Source organism: Symphalangus syndactylus, chromosome 13 (assembly GCF_028878055.3).
Source record: "Symphalangus syndactylus isolate Jambi chromosome 13, NHGRI_mSymSyn1-v2.1_pri, whole genome shotgun sequence".
Classification (NCBI taxonomy): Eukaryota; Metazoa; Chordata; class Mammalia; order Primates; family Hylobatidae; genus Symphalangus; species Symphalangus syndactylus.
In genome coordinates, this window is record NC_072435.2 from 107,824,318 (window position 1) to 107,846,406 (window position 22,089).

The 22,089-nt window shown below is 44.7% G+C and overlaps 1 protein-coding gene across 12 annotated transcripts in view; it reads right to left on the bottom strand.

Moving 5' to 3' along the window:
* Window positions 1-22,089, bottom strand: part of HECTD4 (HECT domain E3 ubiquitin protein ligase 4) — a 234,325-nt gene that overhangs the window by 36,962 nt on the left and 175,274 nt on the right. For all 12 annotated transcript variants that reach the window (XM_055237553.2, XM_063614390.1, XM_063614388.1 and 9 more), the window contains exons 46-55: window positions 21,090-21,251; window positions 20,829-20,977; window positions 20,349-20,428; window positions 16,565-16,728; window positions 14,101-14,338; window positions 12,595-12,731; window positions 11,975-12,101; window positions 8,590-8,727; window positions 7,723-7,859; window positions 4,740-4,900 (exon numbers count right to left, since the gene is read on the bottom strand). In XM_055237553.2, coding sequence (XP_055093528.1) covers window positions 4,740-4,900; window positions 7,723-7,859; window positions 8,590-8,727; window positions 11,975-12,101; window positions 12,595-12,731; window positions 14,101-14,338; window positions 16,565-16,728; window positions 20,349-20,428; window positions 20,829-20,977; window positions 21,090-21,251 — 1,493 coding nt within the window. The remainder of the gene's footprint in view (window positions 1-4,739; window positions 4,901-7,722; window positions 7,860-8,589; window positions 8,728-11,974; window positions 12,102-12,594; window positions 12,732-14,100; window positions 14,339-16,564; window positions 16,729-20,348; window positions 20,429-20,828; window positions 20,978-21,089; window positions 21,252-22,089) is intronic.

Sequence of the window (22,089 nt, forward strand, 5' to 3'; positions counted from 1 at the left end):
CTTAAATTTAATGCTGGTGTATCATAATTCAAATTTAGGTGTAATGGCAATTAAAGAAACAACCCCACATGGAACACTTGATGAGTGTATGTGTGAAGTGAAGATAAACAAAAAGAAGACAGCTAAGAAACTACATCATAGGTGGTTTCTTCCTTATCAACACCAGTCTGTGTGGTTCTCATGCCAGGATGAACAATAAACACACTCCTCCTGTCTCCTCCCTCCTTGGAAGCCCATGTGTTCACTGCGTTAACAAGGCACATGAGGACCACGGCAGCAAAGCTGGTAACGACTGAATGGGCAAGCTGAGAACCCCACGGTTCTCCCCTTGGCTTTCACCTCAGACTTTATAGGCCAAAGTTACCAGGGATGGAACTGTTCGTTCTGTTTTCTTGGGCTTTTTTGAGACGGGTCCTGTTGCCCAGACTGGAGTGCAGTGGCGTGATCATAGCTCACTGCAGCCTTGACCTCCTGGGCTCAAGCAATCTTCCAGCTTTAGCCTCTTGAGTAGCTGGGACTACAGACATGCGCCACTGCTCCTAGCTAATTTTTTCTTATTTTTGTAGAGACACGGTCTCTCTCTCTCTCTCTCTTTTCTTTTTTTTTGAGATGGAGTCTTGCTCTGTCACTCAGGCTGGAGTGCAGTAGTGTGATCTCGGCTCACTGCAACCTCTGCCTCCCAGGTTCAAGTGATTCTCCTGCCTTCGCCTCCCAAGTAGCTGGGATTACAGGCGTGTGCCACCACGCCTGGCTGATTTTTGTATTTTTAGTAGAGACGGGGCCTTAACCACTTTGGGTAGGCTGGTCTCGAACTCCTCACCTCAAGTGATCTGCCCACCTCGGCCTCCCGAAGTGCTGGGATTACAGGCGTGGGCCACTGCGCCCAGCCAAGACAGGGTCTCTCTATGTTTCCCAGACTAGTCTTGAACTCCTGGGCTCAAATGATCTTCCTTCCTCAGCCTCCCAAAGTGCTAAGATTACAGACGTGAGCCACCGCGCCTGGCTATGAGCTTGTTTTGGGTCTGACCTGCAGCCCTGGTTTGGACACTGTACACTGCTAATGCCTCTGAAGTCACTGCTGCTCTAGCCTCTGTTTTCCAAAATCCTCTTTATTTATTTATTAAAAAAAATTTTTGAGACAAGGTCTTGCTCTGTTGCCCAGGTTGGAGGATACTGGTAATCACGGCTCACTGCAGCCTTGAACTCCCGGGCTCAAGCAATGCTCTCGCCTCAGCCTCCCACTTAAATAGCTGGGACTACAGGTGTGCACCACCAAGCCTAGCTAACCAAAGTCTTCTTTAAAACCACTGTGAGTGCTTTAGCACAGAATACAATCTTGACGAAAATCTGTGCTAGGACCAGAAATCCAACCACTGAATGATCACACAGATCTGCATGGCATGTTTCCTATGTCTTCCAATACCAAGACCACCGCATTAACACTGAGAGTAAACGTCCTACACTTGTAAGTTGCTTGTAACTCTACAAGGACTTTCTTGCCTTCTCTCTCAGTTGCTAGTCAGCAGTCAACAGGTTTCATCGATCAAAGACGTTTGCTAAAAAATATGACCAAAAGACTTATTAAATAAAGCTTTAAAAGCTTTTAATAATACCATGTTGATATTCAAGCATGTATGTTTGGGGACCCTTTTTAGCATCTATTTTGAGTCTACAATGTGTTTCAGGGCCTAGCTTAGGCACTGGGGACTCCAGCAACCTCTGCCTCCTGGGATCAAGTGATTCTCATGCCTCTGCCTCCCGAGTAGCTGGGACCATAGGCACGTGCCACCAGACCTGGCTAATTTTTGTATTTTTAGTAGAGATAGGGTTTCAACTGTTGGCCAGGCTGGTTTTGAACTTCTGGCCTCAAGTGAACCACCCACCTCGGCCTCCCAAAGTGCTGGGATTACAGGTGTAAGCCACCGCGCCCGGCCCACAAGAACAAATTTTAACAAACAAACAAAATAACAGCAGTAAAAACGTCAGGTCCTGGGAGAGCATTAAAATACTGTAGTTTCCTGACAAAGAGCGCCTGGACAGTCACCTTAGATGGTGAGGCAGAGCTTTTTGAAGAGGTGAGTATTCACTGAGATCTGAATTACAGAACGAGACAGCCAGGGGGAGCTCTGGGCCATCCCTAAGGAAGAAGCACACTAGCTGTGTGAGCGCCGCAGAGAAGGGGCTGCCAAGCTCAGAGGCTCCTGTGGGGTCCTGTGAAACAGGTCAGGGTTTGAATGTACTCCATGCGAAGGTCTGCATTAGAGGAGGGAGAGCTGATTTCTGTGTCTAAAAGATCACTCCAGCTGCTGTGGAGAGGAAAGCCGAGGCCTGGGCTGTTGTGGTGGAGGTAGGAATGGAGACATGTGCAGATGGGGACATATTTTGGAATAGTCAACGGCACTTGCTGATAGCTCTCTTGAGGAAAAAGTTTGGCTCGTGGTGCCCCTTCCAGATATGGGGAGGCCAGTGGCAGAGGAGATTTTGGGGAAAAATTCAGATTCCACCTCACACGATAAATTTTAGGGGCTTATGAGATTATTTGTGAGTTAAAGGTCAACAAACCCTATCCTTGTCTACCTCAGAACTGCCCTTGGTTTTAAAGTCAGTTCTTCTGAAAACCTGACAAAGAATGCCAGCAACATCACAAGGCACTGCTTATGATACTAGTGACCCCTCACAGGCAAGCTGTGTCTGAATGGGGAGGACTGTGAAGAAGAACATTCTTGGTGGGAAGCCACAGCCTCGAGGCTTCTGGAGCATGGTGATGCTTGTAACTGGGCATGCCTCTTGCTGGAATCCCTGGAAGCCATGCCTGTGGAGTGTTCCACAAGAGATGTCAGCTTGGATAAGGACATGGGGCTGTTGAGCCACCGGCCGCAGGAGCCCTGCCGTGGGACGTTTCTCCTTCACGCCTGAGTTGACACTTGGGTAGGTATGTAGGTGGGGTCAGTAGGTAGGGTCAGGGAATAGCCCCTGAACTTCTATGTGGACGACTGTGAGGACCCCTGTTGAAGAAACATTCGTGATGTTGCCCTGTGATATGCCTACTTCCTGTCCTGTATCTTGCTAAGTAAAGCTAAGAAAGTCATGTGTGACCTATTTTGGTCTTGTGAATTTGACTGACTCACTGAACTTAAGATCACCCAAACGCTGCAATGCAATCTCAAGTGGAGATGGTCTATCTCAAGAGGTCTTGCCGTCTAGATAGATAAGCATATCTAGAGTTCCAGTGAGAGATGAGAGCTGGAGATACACTCAACTTGGTTCAAAATTGTCAACATCATGAGAAATTGTGATGGCTAATGGTTGAACTGCATGAAAAATAATTTCTGGAAATTTTTATTAGAGAACTCCATTTATTATTATATTTTCCTCTGAATTATTGCAAGACATTTTAAGATGGAAAGGAATAATTCTCATGGGAATTGGCAATGGTGAACATGAGGGAGCTTTGCCAGATCTTTAGGTTTCAGCCCACTGAGGGCAGGCACATGCCTTGAACACCTTCTCTTCTCTTCTGGAAGCCTGCACAGTGCTAGGCACATAGAAAGCACTCAAGCAATACCTGATCGGCTTCACAGGGAAAGGAGCTTACACTGTACCTGGACATCTTCTTACCTTTTCTTTTCTTTTTTTTTTTTTTTTTTTGAGACGGAGTCTTTCTCTGTCCCCCAGGCTGGAGTGCAGTGGCGCAATCTCGGCTCACTGCAAGCTCTGCCTCCCGGGTTCACGCCATTCTCCTGCCTCAGCGTCTCCGAGTAGCTGGGACTACAGGCGCCCGCCACCACGCCCGGCTAATTTTTTGTATTTTTTTAGTAGAGACGGGGTTTCACCATGGTCTCGATCTCCTGACCTCGTGATCCGCCCGCCTCGGCCTCCCAAAGTGCTGGGATTACAGGCTTGAGCCACCGCGCCCGGCGACCTTTTCTTGACTTCCTTTACTCTCCGTAACTTTCTCCATGCTCTTCCAATCTATGGAATGTGATGGCTATTCATCCATTAGCCATCACAATTTCTTGTGATGTTGACAATTTTGAACCAAGTTCAGTGTATCTCCAGCCTCATCTCTCACTGGAACTCCAGATACGCTTATCTGTCTAGACAGCAAGACCTCTTGCCATCTCCGCTTGAGATTGCATTGCAGCATTTGGGTGGTCTTAAGTTCAATGAGTCAGTCAATCTCTAGCTACCCATCAGTCCCCCCAAATCACAGCAGGGTGCATGTTGCATAAGCCAGATGATTCTAGATCCCCCAACTTTTTTTTTTTTTTTTTTTTTTTGAGATGCAGTCTCCCTTTGTTACCCAGGTTGGAGTGCAGTGGCACAATCTTGGCTCACTGCAACCTCCGTTTCCCGGGTTCAATAGATTCTCCTGCGTTAGCCTCCAGAGTAGCTGGTATTACAGGTGCCCATCACCAAGATCGGCTAATTTTTGTATTCTTAGTAGAGATGCGATTTCACCAGGTTGGCTGGGCTGGTCTTGAACTCGTGACCTCAAGTGATCTGCCCACCTGGGCCTCCCAAAGTGCTGGGATTACAGGCGTGAGCTACCGTGCCTGACCCCTAGATCCCCCGACTTTTCTTCACATCTCCTGCAATTTTGCTGTTATCTTTATTAGCTGCCTTCTCTAAGTGTTAGCTTTGAAGGAAAAACTTTCTTGCCGAGGATAAATGGTACATGTGGTAGAGTGAAGTTGGTGGATTTCTGTGACCCAGTAGAAAGAAGGGCCCAATTGTACCTGTGAATTTGAAGGTTGGTATTGTCCAGTGTGACCAGCCCATTGGTGGCAGTCCTTCGGTAGCCTGCTGGGGGCCTTTCCAACATGTCAATAGGATACCAGTATCGCACCAGCACACCTTCACTGCGGAGGTACGTTTCTACCTGCACCAATTCATTCACCTACAATAGGAAAAGAAAATGTCTGTTTGTGCTGTTTGCTTTGTTTTCCATGTGTGCGTGTGTGTGAGTGTGTGTCTGTGTGTGTGTATTTTTAGTCCAGGCTTTTAGGTATTATAATTTGTAACTAATTGCTATTTCATAGACAAAACAAATGAAAGAGAATTCACAATACATTTTTGAAACACATATTATAAGTAATCTTATTACTATATAAATGTTCTATGTGCTTTTCTAAGAAAATAACAAAATAACAAACATCAGAAATCAGAGAGATCTTATTTTATTATTTTTGAGATGGAGTCTCACGGTGTTGTCCAAGCTGGAGTGCAGTGGTGTCATCTCGGCACACGGCAGTCTCTGCCTCCCAGGTTCAAGAGATTATCCTGCCTCAGCCTCCCGAGTAGCTGGGACTATAGGCACCCACCACTGTGCCCAGCTAATTTTTGTATTTTTAGTGGAGATGGGGTTTCACCATGTTGGCCAGGCTGGTCTTAAACTCCTCACCTCAAGTGATCTGCCTGCCTTGGCCTCCCAAAGTGCTGGGATTATAGGCGTGAGCCACCATGCCTAGCCAGGAATCAGAGAGATTTTAAATGAATTCTTAAATATAAATGTGAATTAATGACACACTAGAAAGGCCAAAAGCCAGTTATTTAAAAAAAAAAAACTTCAATCAAAATAAAAAAGAAAAGAACAGGATAATATACACATAAACACACACGTAACCAGACTAATATATATATATTTATACATAAACAGACTATAGCAATAAATGCTAGTTTCATGCCATTGATTTAGTCTAAGTTCAAAGACATCTGCTTAGTACTGAGTGTTTTAGTTTTTCCATACCAGATGGAAAATTTTAATTGATACAATAAAGATTTTCAATGTAATCATAAGTTAGCAATTTAAAGAGAATAGTGCTATATTTCCAGCATACACTGTTGCTAGGTAAAATTTATGTTCATTGTTTGTATGTTAATAATATCTTAAAAGCAGGGAATCTGTCTGATAGCTCTATTTTATTTCTAGGAAAATAAAAAGTAAGCTCATACGTATGCATTTTGGATGCAAATACCAATGCAATTTTCATTTAGGGATTATTAAAATGGAGAGAAATTACCTTGGAGATAACAGAATGATTACAATAAGGACAATTCTATTTTTCATTTTCACACATTTCCATTGCTCAAAAATATCATCAGTAATGTATTTTCTTATAATCAGAGTCAGAAGTTTGCATCAGAAGGCAGTGGGAGATTAACAGTACTATTGATGGAATTTTCCATTTGAAAGTTCACCTCAGTGACCACCAGTCAATAGCCCCTCTAAAAAAATTGAATGAGTTAAATTACATTCTGACAAAATAGAGTCAGATGATGTAATTTTTTGTTTTTTTTTTTGAGACAGAGTCTTGCTCTGTTGCCCAGGTTGGAGTGCCATGGCATGATCTCTGCTCATTGCAACCTCTGCCTCTGGGGTTCAAGCAATTCTCCTGCCTCGGCCTCCCAAGTAGCTAGGATTACAGGTTTGTGCCACCATGCCCAGCTGATTTTTGTATTTTTGGTAGAGATGGGGTTTCGTCATGTTGGCTAGGCTGGTCTCAAGCTCCTGACCTCAAGTGATCCACCTGCCTCGGCCTCCCAAAGTGCTAGGATTACAGGCATGAGCCACCGCATCTGGCCTAAAGATGTAAATTTTTTCAAGGCAAATTTCAAAGCATTAATGGAACCTAATATCACTGTATCTCTCTAGACAGATACCAAAGTTTATATCTATACAGTGATTGACAATATTATTTTATCAGAGACTCTCAGGCTTGATTTGTATATTATTTCACCAGTTTTTCCTGCATAGGAAGCTTCTCAAATACGAGGATGGGCATGCAACCTCAGAATCACATAGTCATGGCTTTCAAACAGGAGTCTCTTTTCAAAAGAAAGCTTTGGCCTTGTCCTCTCTCACTCTGTTACTTCTCTGCCCCCTCCCCTAAAAGTCCTAGCTGTGTCCTAGGAGAGAGCTTTGCAAAATGGAGGAGGAAACTACTGATCCAGTTTAATACACTCATTTTACAGATAGGGAAATTGAGGCTGAGAGAAATCAGTGAGATGACTTGATCAAAATGACAAAACTTTTTCTTTTTTTTTTTTCTTTGGAGACAGGGACTCACTCTGTTGCCCAGGCTGGAGAACACTGATGCCATCACAGCTCATTGCAGCCTTGACCTCCTAGGCTCAAACGATCCTCCCACCTTAGCCTCCCACATAGCTGGGACTACAGATATGCCCACCATGACTGGCTAATTTTTTGTAGAGACAGGGTCTCGCTATGTTGCCCAGGCTGGTCTGGAACTCCTGGGCTCAGGTAATCCTCCTTCCTCCACCTCCCAAAGTGCTGGGATTACAGGCGTGAGCCCCATGCCCAGCCTATTTCTTTGATTTGTGTCTGTATGACCATCATGACAATGACAGATCATCCATTCATCAAGGACAATGGGGACTTTTCCCTGGGAACTTGGGTAGATATAATGCAGGAACAGTTTGAACATGTCGAACAGAAAATAATGGTAGAGGTGGTGTGGTCTGAAGGCGCTGGCAGCTTTGAGACTGGACAGCCTACCATCTACTGCCAGCCCTGATCTGAGTCCCTGAGGAAAGCTCAGGCAAGTCAATTGGCATTAGAGCATTTTTGCTTCGTGTCTTCGTCCCTGATTTGAAGAGAAACTCATCTGTATAATCACTTTTTAAGGTACTTGGGAATCTGGGCATGACAGCCTTAGTATACATAAAATAGCTCATTAATCAGAATGGCTGTTCACTCACTGAATCAACATCTAAGACGACTCCATGCAGCCCAAAGGTCTTCAGCATCCCTCGGATGGCAAACTTCGGCAGAGCAGTTCCAACAGCACTGCTGGCTACATTATTGCTGTCTGGAGAGCGGGTTACTACCGTGAGACCTGAGGAGTGTAGAGGGAGAAGTTTTTCAGAAAAAAGTACCACTGCATCTAGGTTCTTACATTTAGCATCTAAAATAGCTCTCCAGATAAAAATAAAATAAAATAAAATAAAATAAAATAAAATAAAATAAAATAAAATAGCTCTATGGGCTTTAACAGAACCCTCAGTTTTGTTATAACCAAGCAAGAACACAACTCAGTCTGGAAGGTAATATAATAGAACGTTGTAAAAGCTCTTACAATTGAAGAATAAAAAGACAAATAAGCCAGTTTAAAATGGGCAAAGAATTTTTTGTTTGTTTTTTGAGACAGAGCCTTGCTCTGTGGCCCAGGCTGGAGTGCAGTGGTGTGATCTCGGCTCACTGCAACCTCCGCCTCCCGGGTTCAAGTGATTCTCCTGCCTCAGCCTCTAGAGTAGCTGGGATTACAGGCGTGCACCACCAGGCCCAGCTATTTTCTATATTTTTAGTAGAGATGGAGCCCGGGCCCTACCTCTCTTCTTGTGCAGCTGCCTGCCCCACTCAGCTCATGCTACTGAGTTCTGAGAAGTGGGAAGGGCCCCACCAGGGTTGCTCTACGGCTTCACATGGGGCGGTGTGGAAGAGGTCAGCTTAGTCAGAGTAAGGAGAGTCACCCTAGGAGAGCCACCAGCTGCTTGTGCACATTAAGGAAAACTCAGCCTCTCATTTCATAGGAAATTTCATAGGTGGAGTAAGAAGGAAAGCAAAACCTTTTCGAACTTTATCAATTGTGAACTTGTTTGCTTCGTCTTTAATGTCTTCAATGGTGGGAAGATAAAGGTCTCTTGGGATGCCACCATTCTCTTCATAGAGAAATTCAACCGTCTGTCGGGCAATATCCACCATACCTAAAAAATATAACAGCACTGGGTAACTCCCCAAAGAGTACACACAGATCAACCACGATATCGACTTACATGTAGAGTGAAATGATAAGGGAATCTTTCAAACACTGTTTATAGCAGTACATAACCCTTTGGCGAAGGAAATTATGCAGTATTTACCATGTTTGGAATACTAAATGCACTACTTTTAGGAATGTCTCAAATCTCTTCCACAGAAATACAAGCACTAAGGCCAGGCACAGTGGCTCATGCGTGTAATCCCAGCACATTGGGAGGCGGAGGCGGGTAGATCACTTGAGGCCAGGAGTTCAAGACCAGCCTGGCCAACACGGTGAAACCCCGTCTCTACTAAAAATACAAAAATTAGCCAGGCATGGTTGGCGGGCGCCCGTAATCCCAGCTACTCGGGAGGTTGAGGCAGGAGAATTGCTTGAACCCAGGAGACAGAGGTTGCAGTGAGCCAAGCTGGCGCCACTGCACTCCAGCCTGAACGACAGGGAAAGACTCTATCTCAAAAAAAAAAAAAAAAAAAGGGCCAGGCGTAGTGGCTCATGCCTATAATCCCAACACTTTGGGAGGCCGGGGTGGGTGGATCACCTGAGGTCAGGAGTTTGAGACCAGCGTGGCCAACATGGCAAAACCCTGTCTCTACTAAAAATACAAATTAGCTGGGCGTGGTGGCAGGTGCCTGTAATCCCAGCTACTCGGAAGGCTGAGGCAGAAGAATTGCTTGAACCCGGGAGGTGGAGGTTGCAGTGAGCTGAGATTGCACCACTGCACTCCAGCTTGGGAGACAGAGCAAGTAACACTGTTGGCAGATAGCAAAAAAGTGGAAAAAACCGAAGTGTTCATCAGTATAAAATGACTAAAAATGGTCCATTATTTTGCAGTTATTTCATTTTCGTTAACTCAAAATAACAAATTACAGGACAAATGGAGAGGACGAAGAAAGTGAGGGTAATGTTTCTTTTTCTTTTCTTTTCTTTTTTTTTTTTGAGACAGAGTCTTGCTCTGTCACCCAGGCTGGAGTGCAGTGGTGTAATGTCGGCTCACTGCAACTTCCATCTCCCAGGCTCAAGTGATTTTCATGCTTCAGCCTCTCAAGTAGTTGGGATTACAGGTGCGCACCACCACACTCGACTAATAATTTTTGTATTTTTAGTAGAGATGGGGGTTCACCATGTTGCCTAGGCTGGTCTCAAAACTCCTGACCTCAAGTGATCCGCCTGCCTTGGCCTTCCAAAGTGCTGAGATTACAGGTGTGGGCCACGGTGCCTGGCCATGTTTATTTCTCTACATATTTTTGTGCTGTTTGATTTTTACTGCAATAAATACATGTTGCTTGTTTAGGAGAGAGAGAAGGCTATATGAGCTTCTTCTATCCACTTATTGAGATTGCTCTTTCTTCCCAGAGGAAGAACATACGATTATGTTTGATAGCAACAGCTACTATTAATTAATAAACCAAGTAATTACATGTCCAAAGACCTGGGAGGAAAAGCATTATGGGAGGAAAAGCATTATGGGAGGAAAGCAAAATGGGCACAATTCCTCCATATCCTGTTGTTGCCTTACGCCCCACAGTGCCCAGGATGTTGTGGGTGAAAGGGCAGGTGTTGGTCAGGGGCAGTGGCTCACACCTGTAATCCCAGCACTTTGGAGACCCAGGTGGAAAGACTGTTTGAAGCTAAGAGTTCAAGACCAGCTTGAGGGACATAGCAACACCCTGTCTCTATAAAAAATAAAAAAATTAGCCAGGCATGGTAGTGAGTGCCTGTAGTCCCAGGTACTTGGGAAGCTGAAGCAGGAGGATCTCTTGAGCCCAAGAGTTTGAGGCTGCAATGAGCTATGATTGCACCACTGCACTCCAGCCCAGTTAATATAGAGCGAGACTCTCTCAAAAAAATAAAAAAGTGGGTGTTGATAGAATCTACTTTTTTTTTTTTTTTTTTTTTTTTTTTGAGATGGAGTCTCGCTCTGTCGCCCAGGCTGGAGTGTAGTGGCATGATCTCTGCTCACTGCAAGCTCTGCCTCCCAGGTTCATGCCATTCTCCTGCCTCAGCCTTCCGAGTAGCTAGGACTACAAGCGCCCGCCACCATGCCAGGCTAATTTTTTGTATTTTTAGTAGAGATGGGGTTTCACCATGTTAGTCAGGATGGTCTCGATCTCCTGACCTCGTGATCTGCCTGCCTCAGCTTCCCAAAGTCCCGGGATTACAGGCGTGAGCCACTGCGCCTGGCCTAGAATCTGCTTTTTTTTCACACAAGGCCTAACTTCATCCCACCTATCTACCATTCTTTTATTCACTGGTCTTACTGTAAGGAAAAAGTATGGCAATTTTCTGAGCAGAGTTTAAAAGGGGGCTGTGATTAGAGACAGACGCTTTTGGAATTAAGTGTTAGAATAAACAAGAAATTGTGGCCTAATATTAGAAGATTAGGGAACAATAATCTTTGCAATGTTTTCAAAAGGAACAGTGGGTATGAGAAAAAAATACTGTGTATGTATGTATGTATGTATGCATGTATGTATTTGAGACAGACTCTCGTTCTATCTTGCCCAGGCTGGAGTGCAGTGGCACAATCTCGGCTCACTGCCGCTTCTGCCTCCTAGGTTCAAGCGATTCTCCTGTCTCAGCCACCGGAGTAGCTTGGACTATAGGCATGTGCCACCACACCCAGCTAACTTTGCATTTTTAGTAGAGATGGGGTTTCGCCATGTTGGCCAGGCTGGTCTCGAACTCCTGACCTCAGGTGATCCACCCACCTCAGCTTCCTAAAGTGCTGGGATTACAGGCGTGAGCCACCATGGCCGGCCAAAAATACTGTTTAATAAGCAGGAATCAGGGAACAGTGAGAGACTGCCAAATCAACCTTGCAGAGCACAGATTCCATTTTAAAGATGGGGAAAGCCCAGAGATGTTAAGTAATTTTCTCAAGTCCACACAGCTGGTAAATAGTGTGACTTCAGATGTGAACTGTTAATCACCAGACCACAGAGTTTCCTATTATAACCACTCCAGCTTCACTGCTGCAGCCTATCAACCCAAAATATTCAGCTAAATTGACAAGCAAATCAAAGTCCAGCAATGAAAACCAAAGATCAGAGTTCACTAAAGGTAAGGTCGAAGACACTGTTAAGTCTGGTGCAACATTAGATGAGTCTCTCCTGATTTACATTCTGATTTTCATCCAGCTCCTCACTTCAAGTCATGAAGTAACCTCCTTAGCAGAAGAAAAAGTGCCAGACCTAGTTGCAAGGCCCCCTTTATCTGGTCCAGGCCCGATTTCCGCTCTGCTTCATTGCGGAAGCGTCTTCGGATGGTAGGAAAAACCTTGGTCTCCCATGCTTTCACCAGCAGGGCGTAGTGGTCCTCCTGGAAGGAGAAGGAACCTCATGAACGGAGAAGGAATATCTGGTGCAGGCATCACTGTTTCCCTAACTTACAGCCCTCATCCTGAAGTCTTCACCCCACTTAAATGCCAGTAATAGAAAGATGGGCATGGACTCCTGTACTAGATACACCCCCAGATGCCAGGGCAGGGAATAGCAAGACTAGGGCAAGCTCTTCCTTTCCCTCTAAAGAAGCCATAGAAGCACTTTCACAGGATTCTGAACTGTTGCAAAGCACTTCACTTCTCCAGTTTCTGGATCTTCACTGGGCAAAATGGCCCAGTGGATATCGCTATTGATATGGGGTTTAGAAAAATGAACACTCTAAGGTCACTGTTCAAGCACAATGATGTCACTGAGAGTAACAACACCAGCTTTGCACTCTCACAACAAAATCACTCCTCGAGGCTTGTCCTAGTCACTAGGGGGCTAAGCAGATGCTGCTGAGTCCTGATCTAAGCCTGGGGGTCTCTTACCTGCGGGATGTCATCATCATCATCATCATCGGATTCATCATCTGCAATGGGAGGTGGGTGAGGGTCTGGGCCAGAGGTGATGAAATTCTCATAGCTGAGCTCGACTTTATAATGACAGGAGGTGTCACTATCATATTCTGTAACAGAGCACAAGGACAGCGAATTCTAAACAAGAGCAGGCTAGAAAAATCCTTAACTTCTCACCCTTAGACAAACCAGATTATCTTAATTTGCATGATAGGAAGACTCCTAGTACACTGAGGAATTTTAAATCACAGAGTCTAGGAATAACTAATTATCTATAATTACCCTGAATCCTAAAATAGTTTTTATGAGTATAATTCATTCAATTCAGAGAAGACTTTAGAAAGTCCTTCACTATAGATAGAACTAAACAGGCTTTTTTTTTGAGACGGAAGCTCACTCTGTTGCCTAGGCTGGCGTGCAGTGGTGCAAAGATAGCTCACTGCAGCTAAACCTCCTGGGCTCCAGTGATCCTCCCACCTCAGCTTCCTGAGTGGCTGGGATTACAGATGTGTGCCACCACACCTGGCTATTTTTAAAATTTTTTTGTAGAGACAGGGTCTCACTGTGTTGCCTAGGTTGGTCTCACACTCCTGGGCTCAAGCTATCCTCCTTCCTTGACCTCCCAGTGTTGGGATTATAGATGTGAGCCACTGTGCCTGGCCCTAAACAGAATCTTAAAACAGTTTGCAAACCAGTATCCCATGGGCCAAATACAGCCTGCAGACATCCTTACTTTGGTGAGCTGTTTTATTTAATTTTATGACAAAATTGTTACGAGTAATCATAAAAGGTTTTTTTTTTTTTTTTTTGACAGGAGTTTCGCTCTTGTTGCCCAGGCTGGAGTGCAATGGCACGATCTCGGCTCACTGTAACCTCCACCTCCCGGTTCAAGCAATTCTTCTGCCTCAGCCTCCTGAGTAGCTGGGATTACAGGCATGCGCCACCACGCCCAGCTAATTTTGTATTTTTAGTAGAGACAGGGTTTCTCCACGTTGGTCAGGCTGGTCTTGAACTCCCAATCTTAGGTGATCTGCCCACCTTGGCCTCCCAAAGTGCTGGCATTACTGGCATGAGCCATCTCGCTCGACCATCATAAAAGTTTTTAGTGCACACCTATATATCCATTGCCTAGCATTTTATTATTCTGTGATTACCTCGGTTTTAGGACAATTTTTGAAAATGAGTGATACTTTGAAAATATGGAGACTTCATACAAAGACCTGGGTCTCTAGTGGTCTTGCACTGGCTGCCCTGAGGCATAGCAGGTTTTCTGGAAATGGGGATGAACTTTGTGGTCTGCTGTGCTTCTTCCTGCTCCCCACCTTCTTTCACCAGGCCTGTGACCCCATTACCAACGGGCACTTGAGTTTGCAACTCCTGATTGTAATGAGGATGCTCAAGTGCAATGGGTTTATGGAATTCATAACATTCATGGTCTCAGGAAGCCATGGAGGCAGTAAGTTCTAGGAGGTGACTTACGTTGCTGAGCGGTGGCCACGGCAGCAATCCGGCATGGTGGCCCATGAGTGCCTGGGTCTGACGCAATACTGGTGCCAGCATCGTTGTCACTGTCAGATGCCATGGCGAAAGGCAGGGCCTCAAAGTTAGCACTGATCTCTTCTGCCAGGTCGGTGCACAGGTCGGCAGCGTTGCGGTGGGCCTGCCCTTCCGCGTAGGCAAATGGCCGGGAGCCAAAGTTAGCTCGGGTTTTGGTGTTCTGGAAAGGAAACCAAATGAAGGATTTGGAAAGACTTACGTTTATTTTTATTTTTTGCAAGAGCCCAAGGTGCAGCTCACTAAATGTCACCTTGGAAGAATAGCCCGAGGTGTGTGCTGGCATGAGAAACCAGGTGGGGGCTGGAGGGACTGAGCACACCTGTGCTCAGAGCCCTGTACAGCCAGCCCTGCCTCCCTGTCCCTCACCTCACATTCTCATGCGCTCTGCTGCTCAAACACATTGACCTCTCTTGTTTCCAACACTGCTCCTCTCTACCTGACACTGCTCCTCTCTACCTGACACCAGTACCCATGCTGTTCCTTCCACCTGGAATATTCTTTTGTCCAACTTTGCCTAGTTAAGACCAGCTAATATTCCAGACCTGGCTCAAGCAGCACTTCTTCAGATTACGAGATATAAGATCAGATGGACCTGCCACTTGCTTCTAGGAAGTCTATGATTCTCATTCACAGCATTTATTAGTCTGTGATTACATACATACACATGCATATTTATGTCATTATTTGACTACTGTCTGATTGATTCCTCCAACTGATCATAATGCAATGAAGACAGAGATCATATCTGTTTTGCTCACTGCTATATATCCAGAGCTTAGCATAGTGCTTGACATAGAGTAAGTGTTCAATAAATATTTGTTGAATGCATGAATGGAACAGGCTGAGACATGCTGCTTTAAATTATCGGCATCATTAATCCACTCAACAAATACAGAGATAAAAGATGGTATCAGAGGCATGGTACAGGGCCAGATCCTATAGGACCTTACAGGTTATTTTTTTAAAAGATGGAGTCTTGGCCAGGTGCAGTAGCTCTTGCCTGTAATCCCAGCAGTTTGGGAGCCGAGGTGGGTGGATCATGAGGTCAGGAGTTCGAGACCAGCCTAGCCAACATGGTGAAACTCCAGCTCTATTAAAAATACAAAAATTAGCCTGGTGTGGTGGTGCGCATCTGGAGTCTCACTATGTTGCCTAGGCTGGAGTGCAACTGACTATTCATAGGTGCAATGATAATGCATTGCAGCCTGGAACTCCTAGGCTCAAGTGATACTCCCACTCAGCCTCCAGAGCAGCGGGGACTACTCTGGCACCACCACACCTGGCATCTTGTAAGTCATTATAAAGACTTGGGCTTTTAAAATGCATGACATGAGAAGCCATTGACTGAATAGTGACATTCCAACTAACATCTTGAAAAGATCATTGTGATTGCTGGCTTGAAAAGACATGTATTACCTTAGAGATGTCCTGAAAGGGAAAAAAAAAAAAAGATAAGACATGTGAACGGGCAAGAATGGGGGCTGGGAAAGGAGTCAGAACACTGTAATGAGCTACCCAAGGGAAGATGGTGGCAGGGCCGGGTTGTTGATGGAAGAATGGGAGAAGGGGTCAGATTCTAGATACATTTTGAAGGTTAGAACCAAGATCTGCTGACAGGTTGGATGTGGAGCAGGAGAAAAAAGAAGAGTCAAGGAGAATATCAAGGTTTTTGGCCTTAGCAACTACAAGCATGGAGCTGCCATTTCCTGAGATGAAGAAGACTGGGGAAGTGGCAGCTTTGGGTTTGGGGGAGAGTTAGGCTCAGTCTTGGTCACGTATTGGCATACCTTGACGTGCCAATAAGGCATCTCTTTAGAGATGCTGCCCAGGCTGCTGGGTATGTGAGCATGGAGTTTAGGGAAAGGTCTGGGATAGAGATATGGATTTGGGAGCTACCAGCATGTAGTAAGTAATAATGTTCCAGAACACTGGATATTAATAGATGCCCCTTAAGAAACAAGAGTTCCATCATTAAATATGTATGAAGATGCTGGTTAACTAAGTTGAACTTACAAATCTTTACTGAAGGTTCTCTCCAAGTTTCTGACATACTGAGCAACCAAAGAGAATCACTTTCAAAATTTACTTAATCATGTAATCATTTTATTGACATTTGAAAGAACTCTAGTGTTCCTTGCATTGTTGTCTGGGAAAGGTTGCTAAAAAGATGTCAAGGCAATGAAGCACTAAGTTCCTGATATAGCATTGTTCAATCTAAGACTGTGGGGTCAACACAAAGGAAGGCACACACTCACTCAAGCTGGCTCTGCCCTTCCTCTGCCATTGTGTACAATGAGGGCCCGTTTGCTCCCTTTCATTTTTCCATGTCTAACAGGAACACGTGACGAAGGAGAATTTGTTTTCCTTTCCCAACAAGGTAACCTGCCTTTTTCTGAATGTGAACCACTGGCCACATGCCACCAGAGACGTCTTCAAGATATGGTGAGAGGCGCTGCCCGCAGTACGTGAAGTACACCCGGCCCTTGGCTGGCTGTCCCGGAGGAGGTGGAGTCCCCTCGGTTCTCTCCCAGCCAATTCCTGCCACATCACCTATAGCAGAGAACGGGAAGGAAAACACATTTTCTCCCTTTTATTAAGTAAATTTTAAATTTGCAACCAGAGTGTCACCCTACACATCACTGACTATGCCCTCATTTACTTCTGAAATGGACATGAAGTTATTGCATTTATTTATTTATTGAGACGGAGTCTTACTCTGCTGACCAGGCTGGAGTACAGTGGTGCCATCTCGGCTCACTGCAACCTCTGCCTCCCAGGTTCAAGCAATTCTCCTGCCTCAGCCTCCAGAGTAGCTGGGATTACAGGCGCCTACAAGCACACCTGGTTAATTTTTGTATTTTTAGTAGAGACGGGGTTTTGCCATGTTGGCTAGATTGGTCTCGAACTCCTGACCTCAGGCAATCCACCTGCCTCGGCCTCTCAAAGTGCTGGAATTACAGTCATGAGCCACTGCGCCCAGCCTAAGTTTTTGTATTTAGATATAAAGTAACATAACAGAAACAACCTATTTAAAGAAGCTGTCAGAATTTTTAGAAGGAAAATGTCTAGTGTCTGTGTTAAATTAGTTACCGCAATTACATATTAAATTTAGCCTTTATTTTCCTGGCAGGCAAGAAAAAAATGAAAAACACTAGGTACTATTTTTAAAATAGAAAAATGAAGTTTTTCTCTTTTGACATATGGAGGATTACTTATGACAAATAAGTAAAAAGGTAATAGTAATATCATCTCCAGTGGAATATTCAGAAATGGCCTTAAAATATATAATTTAGGCCAGGCGTGGTGGCTCAAGCCTGTAATCCCAGCACTTTGGGAGGCCGAGCTGGGCGGATCACAAGGTCAGGAGATCAAGTCCATCCTGGCTAACACGGTGAAACACTGTCTCTACTAAAATTACAAAAATTTCGCCGGGCGTGGTGGCAGGCACCTGTAGTCCCAGCTACTGGGGAGGCTGAGGCAGGAGAATGGCATGAACCTGGGAGGTGGAGGTTGCAGTGAGCCAAGATTGTGCCACTGCACTCCAGCCTGGGCGACAGAGCAAGACTCCGTCTCAAAAAAACAAACAAACAAAAAATATATATATATAAAATTTAAGGTCAGACGTGATGGTTCATGCCTGTAATCCCAGCATTTTGGGAGGCCAATGTGGGAAGATTGCTTGAGCCCAGGAGTTCAAGACCAGCCTAGGCAACACAGTGAGACCTCGTCTCTACAAAAAATACAAAAATTAGTCAGGCATGGTGGTGTGTGCCTATGGTCCCAGTTACTCAGGAGGCTGAGGTGGCAGGGTCACTTGAGCCCAGGGGGTCAAGGCTGCAGTGAGCTGTGATTGCACCACTGCACTCTAGCCTGGGTGACAGAGTGAGACCCAGTCTCAAAAAAAAAAGAAAAAAAGAAAAAAATACATATATAATTTTAAACTTCACCTACAATGTAAGCTAAAGATAGACCACTAAATTCCTTTATGTTCCCTACTTATAAGCATTTAAGGCATTTTGCAAAAAATGAAGGTAACCAACATAATCCAGGCTGTTACCTGATAAGACGACTGGACACCGGGGTGGGACTTACAGAACCAAGAGGTGCCTGTCAATCGCTTTGGCACTCTTACATCAGCTGCCTCAAGCAAGCTGCTAGCACGTGCGGCCTTATAATTTATCTTTTGTAAACTCTCCAATAAGTGCATGAAGTTCTAAGGTTCTGTTTTGATCAGAGTCTCTTATGGCTTAGGTACCACAGGAATGGGAGCTTCCCAGTGGCTGGGGACTTGTCATTGTTCGCCACGGCATCCCCACGGGCCAGAAGAGGGCCTAGCAGGTAGGAGATGCTCAGCAAGTATCTGTTGATGAATGGAAGCCCATGTATTGGTAGAGGGGTTGAGATTCTGTTAGACAGACTGGGTTCTAATTCCTATTCCTTTGCAGACACATTTCTCTAGAAAGAGGGTAGTCTGTGTGCCCGTAGTCCAGTCCTAAATGTTCTCAAAACCCACAAATGATAAAACAACAAATACAGCAACAAGGAAATAAAAACACCGAAAACGCTCCCCTAGGCTACCACCCACCCCCCAACACACACCCTTTTGTGCTGAAAGCGCTTAGGCAAGTACTCTGCTGAGATGTCTGAGTTCTGCTTTGTGAAGTAAGACAAAAATTTTTACTTTGCCCTGAAATGATTTCCAAGTCATAATATGACTTGGCTTGAGTAAAAACACTATGCTGCCAGGGGCCGGGTGTGGTGGCTCACACCTGAGAGCCCAGCACTTTGGGAGGCTTAGGCAGGGAGATTACTTGAGATCAGAAGTTTGAGACCAGCCTGGCCAACATGGTGAAACCCCGTCTCTACTAAAAATACAAAAATTAGCTGGGCATGGTGGCAGGCACCTGTAATCTCAGCTATTTGGGAGGCTATGGCAGGAGAATTGCTTGAGCCCAGGAGGCGGAGGTTGCAGTGACTTGAAATCACACCACTGCACTCCAGCCTGAGTGACAGAGCAAGACTCCATTTCAAAAGAACAAACAAACAAAAAAACACAAAAAACCGCACTGTGCTCCCAGGAAAAGTGTAATTTAACAAGCAGCCCCCTTAAGCACAAGTGATGGCAAAAGTAACCTCCAGGCAGCTACAAGAGGCTACCTATTGGAGTGACTTCATATTCCCCATCTCATCATCCCAGATTGTTTACTATGTATCTCAATTTAAGTTCTATTGTAGATGAAGCCTAAGATGCATTGTCTAAAAATAAGTAACCAACATATTCGGCTGCTTCGAATGTCAGCAGGACAGTTCTGTTTTTTTGCTATAGCTGGAGTACGTAGAGCCTATCCTAATTCAACTACTACACAGATCTAGTTATTTACATGGAGGCTAAAAAGAAGGAGGAAAGGGTTCTTTATTGAGTTGACTGTCTATGTGACTGAAACATAGAGGCAGAATATTTGTCAAAGCTTGACCAGATGTTTATAGGCTGTATCTACCAATAAGGCGTTTCTCTCTCTCTCTTTGAGATAGGGTCTCACTCTGTCACTCAGGCTGGAGTGTAGTGGTATGATCACAGCTTACTGCAGCCTCAACCTTCTAGGTTCAAGTGATTTTTCTGCCTCAGCCTCTCGAGTAGCTGGGACCACAGGCATGCGCCACCACTAATTTTAGTATTTTTTGTAGTGATGGGGTTTTGCTATGTTGCCCAGGGTGGTCTTGAACTTCTGGGCTCAAGTGATCCTCTTGCCTCAGCCTCCCCAAATGCTGGAATTATAGGCGTGAGCCACTGTGCCTGGCCCAATAAGGCACTTCTCCAGTGCCTCACAGCTAGAGGTGGAGTTCTCTTTCTTTGAAGCTATTTATCTGCTCATTAATGAATAAGTGAAGAAAGACTAAACTTCAGATAGAAGCCAAATCTCTGAATTATCTAATGATGAAGGCACAAAAGTACATGTAACTCTGGAGTTACCAAATGGAGGCTCTAATGGTGAGGGCTCATAAAGTGAGGGGTTTGGTGTAAACTAGGGGGCAGCAAGGATGTGTTTGGTTTTTGCTAAATGACGAATTGCCCATTTCCAATTGCTAAATTTATTTAACTTTAACCTGTTTAGACCCAAACCTGAGACCAACAGACTCACACAGGGTGGAAAAGCTCCCACTGCACTCACCGGGGGAGAGAGTCACGTCTAAGCGAACGCTCTTCCACTGTAGCAAACTGGAGCCATTGTAGTGCACAGCTCGGCCGTTGCTACGAAAAATACAAAGAAGGGAGGTCAAAGACAAGAAAGATAAGCCACACTGGCCAACACACAAGCAGGGAAGTGGTGAAGTGGGGGGGAGGTGTGGTCAGCCTTGTGAGATTATTATATCACTTTAGTATTAAAATACCCACACCAATATTTCCCAAACTGTATTCCTAGAATAAAGGGTTATAGAATTTGCAAAATAAACAGATTTTTAAAAAATTACAGGACAACTAGGAAGGAATCTTACTAATATGCACTGGAAATCTCCAGAAAAGAAAAATAATGCTCTCCTTTCCCCAAACTCACTTGAAGACAGAACTCTATTTTGACTTCCTGAACACCTATACACACCTTGTGGGAGGCTACTGCTCTCTGTCACACTGAGCTACTTCTTTTACTTACTTATGGAAAAGACAAGTGCCCACTGGATTAGTCCAAGCCCCATCTCGCTTCTCTGCTTCTGTAGTGAAGCCAAAGGAAACTATGGGCCCAGTGTCATCATCGGTGTCTCCATAGGAAACGATTTCAATTTCCCAGTAAAAAGACGGGGCCTGAAGAGATGCCAGAAGAGAGCAGCAATCAGAGGGCTAAACCCAGGCCTGAGACCTGCTTTTTCTTTCAAATCTGAAGATGCAAAAGACAGTGTGTCATGTGATGTCTCACCTGAACTGGCAGTGGTGAAGTGGCATAGATAAAAGTGCCCCGGGGCAGGCCTCCCCCAGCGCTGGGGTCAGCCAGGAAGGTGACTGAGGTAAGGTGAGATGAGAACATGCAGGCTCGAACAGGTGGAAACACTCGCGAGGGGCTCCAAGTAATCTCTTTGGGCTGCATCAGGGAGAAAAACCCATATTCAGTAGAACTGCAAACACAATCCCTTTACTCTCTCAAAGAAGAAAAAAATTTTATCTGATGGTATTAAAATATAGGCATATATATATATGTACATACACACACACACACACACACACACATTTATTTATTTAGAGACAGAGTCTCACTCCCATCACCCAGATTGGAGTGCAGTGGTGCAATCATAGCTCGCTGCAGCCTCAAGCTCCTGGGCTCAAGTGGTCTTCCTGCTTCAGCGTCCCCAGTAGCTGGGACTACAGGTGTGCATCATGACACCCAGCTAATTTTTGTATTTTTTGTAAAGATGGGATCTTGCTATGTTGCCCAGGCTGATCTCAAACTCCTGGGCTCAAGCTATCTGTCTGTCTTGGCCTTCCAAAGTGCTAGGATTACAGGCATGAGCCACCATGCCCAGCCAGGCACATATATTTTTTAAAAAGCATATCTTTTTTCCAAATAAAATTTTTACTATCCCTTTAAGACACTATTTATCTTCCATTATCATCAATTCCAAGGTCTGGTCTCCATCCTCTTATAGTCCCCATGTAGTTACAGAACAAATTTTAGTTCAATTTATAAATGCATGACTTAATATTCAGCTCAAAGCTAAGCAGGGGTACCATGGTGACACTTCCTTATTCTTTTTTTAAAGGTTAGTTGTCTTGCTTTCTCAGTTTTATTTCTAATCATTCTAATCATAACAATCTCAAGCTTCTCTATCAGATAAAAGCATCTTTTTAAAAAATTTTTTTATTTTATTTTTTATTTTTTGAGACAGAGTCTCATTCTGTCGCCCAGGCTGCAGAATCCCAGC